The 11,115-nt window shown below is 35.9% G+C and overlaps 1 protein-coding gene across 1 annotated transcript; it reads left to right on the top strand.

The window, feature by feature from the left end:
• The first annotated feature begins 653 nt into the window (after positions 1-653).
• Positions 654-6,554, top strand: C18H17orf67 (chromosome 18 C17orf67 homolog). The gene is made up of 4 exons (XM_035558840.2): positions 654-736; positions 1,431-1,531; positions 4,442-4,581; positions 6,151-6,554. Exons 1-3 carry the CDS (start codon positions 682-684, stop codon positions 4,556-4,558), a joined length of 273 nt encoding a protein of 90 aa, XP_035414733.1. The 5' UTR covers positions 654-681; the 3' UTR covers positions 4,559-4,581; positions 6,151-6,554.
• The last annotated feature ends 4,561 nt before the right edge of the window (positions 6,555-11,115 follow it).

The following is an 11,115-nucleotide window of genomic DNA, read 5'->3' as shown; positions in this document are numbered from 1 at the left end:
TACAGCCGGTGACATTTCTGAAGGTAGAAACTAGCTCTCTGGAAACACATTTGTTAAACTCACATTCATACTTCACACTGTATTAAATAGTGAGGTCATTTATAATCCTGTTTTCCACTAACTTGTCCTGAAAAGAAGAATTATGTGAGTTTTCATTTCTGTGATTCTATTAATTTGATGAAAATCTCTGTATTTCCACAGTGGTAGTTTGGCTTTGCTAGAGTTAAACCAAGTTAATACATACTTCTGTGCTGGAGTAAAGTTAGAGAGAGGAATTTTTAACAAAAGGCCCCTTCTAAGATTAACATTCAGTAATAGGCAATTGTATCTTTTAAAAAGCAATTGTTTTTCTTAGGCACCTGAAACCATGGCTTGCTATGCTAAATGAAAGGTAATGTGTCCTATTTTCACAAATTTAAAATATCCAGCATAACTCAGAAACCTGAAGTGGAAAAATAGTCTTCTATTTTCTTTCCCTCAGGAACAGAGTTATGCTGAGAATGTTTGAACAGATAATAGCCATATTCAAAACTTCAGGCCAGATGTCTTCAAAATTATACTATAAGTCAAGTTAGTTAAAGCATAAACAAACATCTGTGACTGACGTAGCTACTTCAAATAGGCTAATGCCTCAGTCAGTGTTATTCATTTTGGAACAGACTGAGAGAAAGCAGAATCAAAATGAAGAAGTTACTTGTGTTTATCTTCTTTCTGGTCCTCATGACCACTTTTACAGGTAGGAGTTTATATAAAATAAAACTGTATATGTATGTAATTACAGAGTATAGCTGCAGAGCATATTAGCATAATATTAGTAATTTGTATTTTAGTATCTTCATATTTCATTTTTAATATTTAACTATTTTTATATTACAGGCTTTACATGGTTTATTTTTTAACGGTTGTGCTACTGTATTAGATATTTTACTCTCTGCATTAGCACGCTGCAGTCATTTATTCTAAAACCAAAATGCTTTATTTTATGAGCTTACAATTTTAATATTATTTTACCAAGGTCCTGAAAGTTAAACGTTCAATTCAATCTCTCCTTTGCAACAAATTTTAACTCATTAGAAAAATAATTCTAAAAAGTAAAGCAATGCAGAAAAGAACAAAGAATTGGAAGAGTTACTGATGTTATTGGTTAGATGGGTGCTATTATATTTTCTCATTTTAGATAGTAACATTAATATGTACGGTTTGTTTCATATTGATAGAACCAGACTATAGAAAGCCCAAGTTAAAAAAAAATGGTTTAAAATTCCACTCATATCGCCTGGAATGCAATATCCCCTGGGAAGGGGCTGTAATGAAAGAACACTTTGTATATAGACAAAAATAAGGTTTGGAGACATTTGGTTTTACAACTGACAGGTAAAACATTAACTTTATCATAATTTCATAACTAATTTCTGCTTTTCCATCTTTAGAGACTTCACCAATTTTGACTGAAAAAGAAGCCAAACAGATTCTGAGAACTCGTCGTGAAGACAGACGAAGAAAAGCTGGTTTCCCTGATGAGCCAATGAGGGTGATTTATGATATTTTTAAATTACATTAACAAAAAAAAAAAAGGAAAGAAAAATGTGCTTAATATTAGATTTCTATAGATATAATTCTAAGCAGCAAGTTATGAATATCATCTTTTAAAGCAGCTGAGCTCTGCGAAATATTAAAAATCTCCTTTGCATTCTTTCAATTACTGTCACGTAGCATTCTGAAAATGCTGAACATTGCTCAGGAAGTGTATGCTTGCAGAATGTGGAAATTATTTATCATGGTTCAAAAATGCCAATTAAATTATTGAGAAGAAAGTGGCTTTTCATTTCTAGAAATGTGGAGTTCATCAGTTTGTTCCTGAAAAACTAAATAACAGGAAATGTCTTCCACTTACAGTACATTCTGCACTCAAGGCAGAAAGGAGATGCAGGTGTCAGCGGTCAGTGTGGAGATTGAGGTAGTTTTAAACTAGCTTTAAAATCATTTACTTTCATTCACTTGTATATGAATGCTACAGATTGGATAGTTTGTTATGACATTGTAGGCATTTTTAGCTGCTAGCTTAATGCAACAGCATTATTTTTGCAAGTAATATTTACATTTATTCATTTCTAAACCATTTTACAACAAAAGAAAGAAAAGAATTTAGAAGGCTTCTGTTTTACTTGCTTTGACAAGATGTAACATATAATTCTGCACTTCTCAAGAGCCACTTAAGGTATTTTAAAATTAGTGCCTATTTCTTTCCAAAGTAAACAAACTGTGCAAGAATTACATGGTTCTGAAGAGGCAAAAACCACAGAAGCCGGAAAGCACACAATAGATTGTGCATGTATGATGAATACAAGGAGCTCAGTTTAGCAAGGTGCTGAATGTACACTTCTGAACTCCATATGGCATGAAGAGCACTATATACCTCCCAAGACTGAGGTCACTGTGTGCCAGGCTTGCAGAGACAGCAAGTGGTTTTCTCTTTCCTATAGTTAGTGGCTGGCCATACACCACTTCTGATGTACACACTTCTTTGTCAACTGTGATGTCCAAAACAAATCAAAGCTGTCAGAAGAATATTACACTATGCTTGTTAACAATCTTGTACAAGTAGGACTATACAACAGAGCCAAGAAACAAGTAGGCATGGGCTTTACAACAGCCTACAACATTCAAGATTGGGTTGGCTTCCACGCTGTTCTAAGTAAGCCTTGTAGTTTTCGCAAATTAGTGGGAATACATCCCATCCATGCTTATGCTTAGTATACCACCACGATTACATAGTACATTATATAGTAAATATCTTCAATATGAAATAACTAAAACAGTGAAGTTGGATCGAGTTACATTCTGTATTACAGGCAGTTACACATGTACATGTGGAGAGTAGAGGGAATTAGGGCTAGAGAAGCATTTGATTACTGACCTCTGTTGCTATATCCTGGCCACTTTCCATGGTACCATGGACTGGCAAACACTTTGTTGAGCTCTTTTTTGATGAGAAATTCCAACTGATTTTTTTTTCTATACAGCAACACTCTCTTTCTGTAAGAAAACCCAAATATGGAGTATTTGTTTTTCTCACTAAATGTCAAGATTTTCAGTAGAAAAGGAAATATCTTTCAATTAAAAATCCATCCCCCCTGCCATGTTGAACATAGAGATTTACCACTGTGAATGAAGGGTCATGGCCACCGTATCCCTGTGCACAATTCTACCACAGTCTCAAAGAGAAAAACTGATTTTGCATGGATTCCTTGTAGCAGAATGAAGTTAGTGCTGGGATGAACCTGCCTCTGTTCAGCTATTTTAAGCAAAAACTGTTTGTACTAGGCCAGATCATGCTGAGCTAGGGAATTTAATTTGCAATTCTTTGTGAAACAGTTTGACTTCCACAGTGCTGTTTCACTAAAAACGCCTGTTCACTTACAGACAACAAGATCTGCCATCTCTTATTATTTAAAAATGTCATTTATAATATTAGCATATTTTAATCTTCCTTTGACTGAGGCCCTACTTTTATCAAGTAGCATCTTCACGGTCATATAGTCCTGTTCTCTTCAAGTTCATAAAGCAGCTTCACTGAGGGATTTGAGCCAAGTTCCTTTGCACTGTGAGGAACACAGAGCACAGTATAAGGCAGGACACCAATGCTTCCTGCTGCCCTCCTGTGCACCAACCCTCTGAGCAGCTCAAAGAGCAGAGAACTGGATGACAGCAGGAATACTTGGCCACTGTAAAAGGTTTACACTACAGCTTCCATTGCTACAATGCTCAGTGTGCTAAGCAATGGGGCACATTTTGAAAAAAATATATCTCATATACACAAAGGTTATAAGCCCACATGCACTGAGACTGTAACTTTTTTAAAAGCACATTTTCGTCCCAATGGAGGTCAAGTTTTTGGCACATGGCTCACTTAATTTGAGAACTTGTTGCTTACACCATAAAACCTGTATGTTACTATGGGAAATTCACATTATTTATCTATCACACAAATACCAATCAGCACTGATGGACAGTGCTTACTGGACCCCCTCAGAGCACTGCCACATGATCCTATAGAGGTTTAATGTTTTTTAATCAGCAGGAATCAATTTTCAAAAGAGGATGCAACAGACCTGTCTGTGAGACTCCTTCTGTACCCCCAGGACCAACAGAGGTTTCTGTGTAGATATGCCAATAAGAAATGTGTATGTGGAATTCTTAATTTATGAATATTATTGCAAAATTCGTGCTCAACATGTTTACTAATATGGCGGATTATGTCAATCATTAAGTATTGCTACATTGGGACAAACTGATTCGCAACGCCATTGCATTATGTTTGCTAATTTTCAGGAGTAAATTCATTACTCTTGTGAACACTGTAAAATTATCCTGGTTCATTGGCCTGACATCAGACCTGAGTGATTGCATAATTAAATTACATCTTCTTGTCTTTAAATAGGAGCATATGCTTTACATCCAGCGCTTGGAGCAGAGATCAGAAGAACAATTCCTTGAACACTGGTTGAATCCACATTGCTTCCCACACTGCAACAGGGATTTAGTCCATCCAATCTAACGGTTTTGGCTACCCTGCAATTGGTATATAAATATACATATATATATATATATATATATTTACAGTGCATACTTTATTCTCTTAAAAAAAAAAAAAAAGGCAGAACCACAAACTGGAAGAGGAGAGAATAACCAATGGCTGGAGGAAGCACCTTGCACTGAAAGGTGTCTGGCAATATAACAGAACAGTGGCAGGAAACATAAGAGCCTTAAGCATCAGCTGTGCCCATGTAGTTCTGTTCATATTAATAAAACATTTGGTTGTGCATTTATCTGCTATATGGATATAAGTTGGTGACTGCACAACATTATTAACATTGCTTGACATTGTTCCAGTTTCTTTTCTGTCTGCTTATGCTTTTTTTCCAACTATTTTTCATCTATTTAAGTCTTGTACTTGTTCACTTAGCTTTCAGTAAGACTGTGGCAGGATGAAACTCATAGTCTTCATCCTTGAGATATCTGAGATACAGTCTGACCTGCTAAGAGTTGAGCTTGTTCTTCAGTATCTCATCTGCAATAATCTGCTAACTGCTGATTTCTTAAACGGAATTCACTGCTTAGTACACATGCTGGTAAGCATTAACACAGAACATTTTCATGGTGCTTGTATGGGTTACCAGTTCTGTTTATCATTTTCAACATCAGTGTAATAGACAGCATAATTTGCTTTACTGCCTCTGTTCGTCATATGCATCATAAAGTTAAATGGGAAAATATACTCCAAAGCGCAGCCAGAAAGCAGACACTACTCATAAGCCAATTGGTAACAATATACCACATGCCAATAGAATGTCACGCACATTAGGTTTGTGCTATGGTCATCCTATTTTTCCTTGTGTATTTTGTACACAGTTATACAAACTTATCACTACATTCAGAAACTGTGAATCTGGGGGGGGAGGGGGTAAGACAGGTATAAGCTTGTAAAATGTAAGTATTAATCCTAAACTCTTCTAATTCCCAATGGCTGTTTTGGTTGCCAAAAAAGAAGATATAACCATATTTGTGTATTTTTGTAGCAGGATAAGCCTTCCCCCTAACGTTCTCTAAACAGAGATGAAATTTTTCACTTAGAATTATTACCATAAAGTGATGCTATATCACTCACAGTTAATTTCTTAACATAAAAATTGCAGATTTAGGGCCATACTTTAAAAAGCACTTAAGCATTAAAATACAGAGATGGTATCTGTCAGGGCTGATCTGAGTTGAAAGATAGAAAGTTCATCTGCTTAAAATTCTGCTGGGTATCCATCTGTACCTGTACGCATCTAAAAACCTTTGAAAACTTGGATGTTGGGGCAGGCTTCAACGGAGTTACGCTAATCCACAGTAAGCCAAAGGTCTGACACTTATTTAAAAACAAAACCACAAAATTCCCAGACCTTAGCCCTAGGAGGTAAGTTGGCAGTTTTCAAAAAAATCTTCCAACTGAGACACAATTGAAAGCTGGCTCACTTCTACCCTGCTGACAGTGAGGTGAAGAATTGTTAGAAAAATGCTTAAAAGATTTGATGCCCTTTGTATGTTATTAGTAGGGCTAATCTTTCTGTGTGTTTTAATTATATTTTCCATTTTTTTTTCCTGCAGGTCTCTTCATGGTCACTGAAGAGGATACGTATTATGATTGTGTTAAGGACAAGGTTATTCCTGCATTGGCTATGTGCTCATTGTAGAGCTGAACCTCTTTGCAATACAGTACAATCCTAGTGATATGGCAAAAGTTCCAAACATAAATGGCTAGATATATTATAGACCAACATACATATTCTACCAGTAGGAAAAACAAGTATTGCATGCATAGATAAATAAATCAAGGGTTTCCTCCAAGTTCTGAGGAATGGGCAAGGAAAAATCACCAATTAGTCCTCAAGTAAACTGAAGGCCACCTTTCTGGACTTTGGAGGAAACATTAATTTTAGCTTTGTAGGTTAAAAACCAAAATTGTATGAAGACACAACATTTATGCAACACTGATCTATGTTTCATTGCCTGATGAGTATTTCATGTATTACTTCATAATAAATGCTTGATTCAGATACATTTTCAGATGATTTCGTTATGCTACGCTCCCATACTATATGCTGAAAGAGATCACTGGAAGTGAGGCTCGGTATTGCAAAGTGATTTCTATTTGTATTGCAAGTATTTCAAAGTGAGGACTTTATAGGATCGGTAGGTGAGAAGGAAGAAGGTGTAGTATAATCATTTTATAGTTTCTCTGCACAACTTTTCCCACTCTTTTATAATTCTGCCAGGTCAGCCACATGTATTCAGCCATCCCTTTTCTTCCTATGTGCCTTTAAAACTTATGCCTTGGTATAGAATTTCTTGTACAGTTAAACAGTAAACATGATACCTGCAAAACAACATAAGAAATGTCTTGATGGCTTTTACCTGACAGTCATTATTTGTAATGGCAATAGAATTAGTTATGGACAGAACAAAGTAACTTTCAGAGTTCTTCACTGCAGTCACACTAAGAGCCTGATGACAGGTAACAAAATAAAAAACAATCCATTGAAGATACATATGATAATTACTGCATCAGAGCATTTGGTAGGCTGAAATAGAACAACTGTCCTTCCAGTAAGACAGCCCTCTTGGATGACTCCAAGGAAATAATTTAAATCTCAAAGCATCAAAGGCTTACTTTCCCCTAATGTCAAGATGGAATCATAGATTAAATCTGGGAGTGTAAAAAAGTATAATCAGGGCTATTGTATGCTTCATTTATAATACTCTATGCCACATAGATCTCAATTTGCATATCTCCATAGAAGTTAACATCATTAGGGGAAATCCTGGCTCTGTTTTCTCTTGCTTAGAGAAAAAAATCATGCCGATCCCAATTATGCCAAATTTCACCCAGTGAAAGTCTATTTAAGTACTTGTCTGAAATAACAGAACACCCACCTAGTTATATTCAGTCACAGGTTAGATAATTAGTAAGGTTAAATTGTAGCTGCTAGGTCTACCTCAGTAACACTGAGCTAATCCTAATGCAAATGTGGAATTGAGATTGCTTACTGCTTTTAAGATTGCTTTTCCACGTTAGGATTGAGGGATCTCATAGGAATCTCCACAGAAAGGCTAAGTAATATTATGTCTAACTTACAAGGAGAAAACTAGGAACACAGATGATGTACTTACAGGCCCCTCCCTGTTCTGTGCTCTCTCCCGGTTTGTAAGGGAAAAAAAAAAAAAGGTACGTTGTTTGTATTATTTACCTCACATTTGCCTCAGGCTGATTCATCTGGCCAATAGGCTAAAGAGCCAACTCACATTTGCACTCAGATTCAAATCAAAACCATTACAAGTGTTTCTAAAATTCTAGCATTTACACTTTACAAAAGTAAACGCTCTCTTACAGGTAGCTGCACTTCTGCTCTGTGGTAGAACAGATCATTGAAGTAACTCCTGGTCCGTCAAAACAAGAACAGCTATATAAGAAAGGACACTATATAAGAAAGTTTGAAACAGAGAGAGTAAGGGGATGAAGAACTCAAGGTATTTCATTTTAAGACATCCAACTATTCTGCCGGATTTAGGAAGCCAAGTTCTCCCTTCATACAAACTAATTTAGGCCCTACAAGTTAACAGAGAAACACTCCTTCAACCTACATGAGAGACAGCCAAAGAAGAAAAAAGGTGTTACAGCACAGCTGATCTTTGGAAGCTTGCTCAGCACTGGCAAACAGTGCAGTCTAAAGAGACAGACGGCAAGATTATGACTGCATTAGACATTTTTTGACAGTAAAATAACTCATACATCAATTAGCATAAAAGGTTAACACTGCATAAACATTATACTTAGTTTTATCTACAGAAATTATATAATTAAACTTTTTCCAAAGTCCTTCAATGTGGCTGCTCCATTGTGTTTTTATTCTCTTCCTTTATCCAGGTCTTTCCCTCAAGGCCATGCTGCACTTGAAATCGTCTAAAGTTGAGCTAAATAAGTGTATTCAAGGACTAGTTGAAAGTTTGCATTTATCCATGTCTGAAATCACAGGGAAAAATGATAGACTTCTTCACATGCATGCAAGCCATTAGCTTTTCTGCTGGGTGAAGATTTTTGATAATCTGTATAACACTAAGTCATTAGAATTTACATCTGAATGCCATGAGAGGGTTTAATATAATAAAAAAAAAAAGAAGAACAAGTGTTCTGCAAGTTGTATGCTGAGGATGGGAAAATTGGCAGAATAGTTGATTTCCAAATGCTTTTACAGAAAAATGTTACAACAGACTTAGGAAAATCTTTCACATACGAAAAAGATAAAGATAGCATAAGCTTTCATCACTGCCTGACTTGCTTTATATTCAGTGCCTGATAACATTGTCTCTTTTCATGTGAAAAACTGTCCACTAGATGCCACTGTTTCTGCACAAAACTGCACCACAGCCCTCAACGGCCATTTGACTCGAAATATTCTGCATCCCTCCTTCTCCCCTCTAGATTTTTTACTCCTTTTCTAAAACGTTCAGCTCAGATGATTGAGATTAAAAGTCACAGGAAAAAAAAAAAAGACCTTTAGCAAATGGTCAATTTTTTTTCCCCTTTGGATCCAAGATTGTAGTGAAAATGGATGTTACTGTAGTGTCTGCCTTGTTATATGGGAGCACCCCATTATGTCATACAAAGAAACATTTGGAAGTTTTTACAGCACACATTGTAGAGGCTTGTGACTTTTTACTGTCTGTCATTAAAATACAGATACTAGGAATGGATGTTGTGTGTCTGCAGTTGTTCTTCACTCTCACAATGACTCTCTTTTGATCTATTTTCAGTAACCCCAAACTGTAAGCTGCAGACAAACTATATCGTGAAAGCATTGCCCTTTGTGGCATGACATTATCTTACTACCTTTATTATCTTTAGTATCTTAGGGGACTATGTGTTAGGTTCTGTACAAACCAGTACTGGAAAATCAGTCTATGCCCAGGGCTTGAAATGTAGTACCCCTCTTTAAAAAGGGTAGATAAATAATATCAACTTTAATTTAAATATGCAACAACCCAGCAAAAAGAGACAAAGGCTGTGATTTTAAAAGCATCAACTTCAGCAAGGCCAAGACTAAAAGACTTAATCAAAGCCTGATAAGTATTATATGAAGTAGCTATAATATTGCCACTAAGCAATTTGGCAGTTCAACTAACTGGTTATTTCTAGAAGACTACCTTACCGTGCAGAAGAACATGCACTAGGAGTACTTAATTACTAAGACTGGTATTTCCAGAACGGTCGCTGAAATCAAGTCAATAACTTAGTTTATTTGAAATCCACTTTCACAGTGGTGAAGGTAATGAAAAATGCAAAATTAAAATTACCTGTTCGTAGTTTAGATGATACAGTACTTGCCCACTTCTCATGGAGGCCAAACAAGTGAGTATACTCTTCTACCTACGATGGCAGTGCTACTTCTCTGGAATATTTCTGAGAAGTGAACATGAAAGAATGAGACAAAGCAAATGCACATGACAATTTGAAATGAAATAATGTGTATAGAAATGTTTCCCTGCAGTACTTTGGGGCTTTTTTTTTTTCCAATAGTTAGAGCTTTGTTTTGAATGTTAGAATCTGGTTTTGAATGAAGACTTTTTTTTCTCTTCTTGATGAATGAATATAAAAATAACCTCTCAAACTGTGGAGGGAAACTGGATTGATTGAATGTGACCACTGCAGTAGGAATCTCGCTTAGATTCTCATTAAAAAAAAAAAAAACAACAAAAAAAACCAACCCAACAACTTATTTTTTAATGACTACAGAGATCAGAGTGGACTTCAGAAGGTTATCTGAGCCTTTTATGGCCTACAATGAGTAGAAAATCTTGTGAGAACTATGCGTCTTGAGATTTCTGGTATGTGATTAGAAATGCTGAGTGATCTGTCTCCTTTCTGGCATTTTAATCCTTTTTCAGGACTGGGGGTAAATATGTGTACTAAAATGAAAAACAGTAAAAAGAGAAAAGGTTCAATGAACTTTGAGCTGATATAACTACCCTTATTCTAGCAAATAGGCAATCCAGCACAGTGTAGGCTCAACATGAAACCATAGTACTTCCTTTTTTTTTTTTTTTTTTTTTTTTAAAGGGAGGGAGTTGTTCCAAGACAAGTGACATACCCTGTTTCCAATTCTGATATTTCTGGCCATTTCTAAGGAGGGCCAGGCTGAAGTCTGGGGGCAAGAGGTAGCATGGGACAACATGGTGGTCCACAGATTGCTGCATTCAGCTTTGCTGACCATGCATATACATTTATTAATTTTTCAGTTGTAAAAACCACAATTTCAGTCTCACAGGCAACAAATCTGCAACAAACTTCATATAAAAGCAAAACAAAGAAATAAATGAAGATTATTTATGTCTATGCTTATTTATGTATACCTATGTTTACAGATATTTTTATGTAGTCTAAGTTACAGAAATTAAGCTTATGTTTTAACAGTGGATTGATCTGAATTGCATGTCAGCATTCCAGATGCAGAAATTACCGTTTTCAAGAACCTTTTCTGCCCAGAGTTATTCATTTTCAAGTCCTGAGTATTTGGA

This window comes from Cygnus atratus, chromosome 18 (genome assembly GCF_013377495.2).
Source record: "Cygnus atratus isolate AKBS03 ecotype Queensland, Australia chromosome 18, CAtr_DNAZoo_HiC_assembly, whole genome shotgun sequence".
NCBI classification, from domain to species: Eukaryota; Metazoa; Chordata; class Aves; order Anseriformes; family Anatidae; genus Cygnus; species Cygnus atratus.
This window is presented reverse-complemented; position numbering and strand designations above follow the sequence as displayed.

What these genes read in the sequence shown, in the direction of transcription:
- C18H17orf67 (XM_035558840.2), top strand. Translation starts at nt 682, where the DNA reads ATGAAGAAGTTACTTGTGTTTATCTTCTTTCTGGTCCTCATGACCACT. An exon ending in CCTCATGACCACTTTTACAG is followed by an intron (nt 737 to 1,430) that starts GTAGGAGTTTAT and finishes TTCCATCTTTAG; the next exon opens with AGACTTCACCAATTTTGACT. An exon ending in TCCCTGATGAGCCAATGAGG is followed by an intron (nt 1,532 to 4,441) that starts GTGATTTATGAT and finishes GTCTTTAAATAG; the next exon opens with GAGCATATGCTTTACATCCA.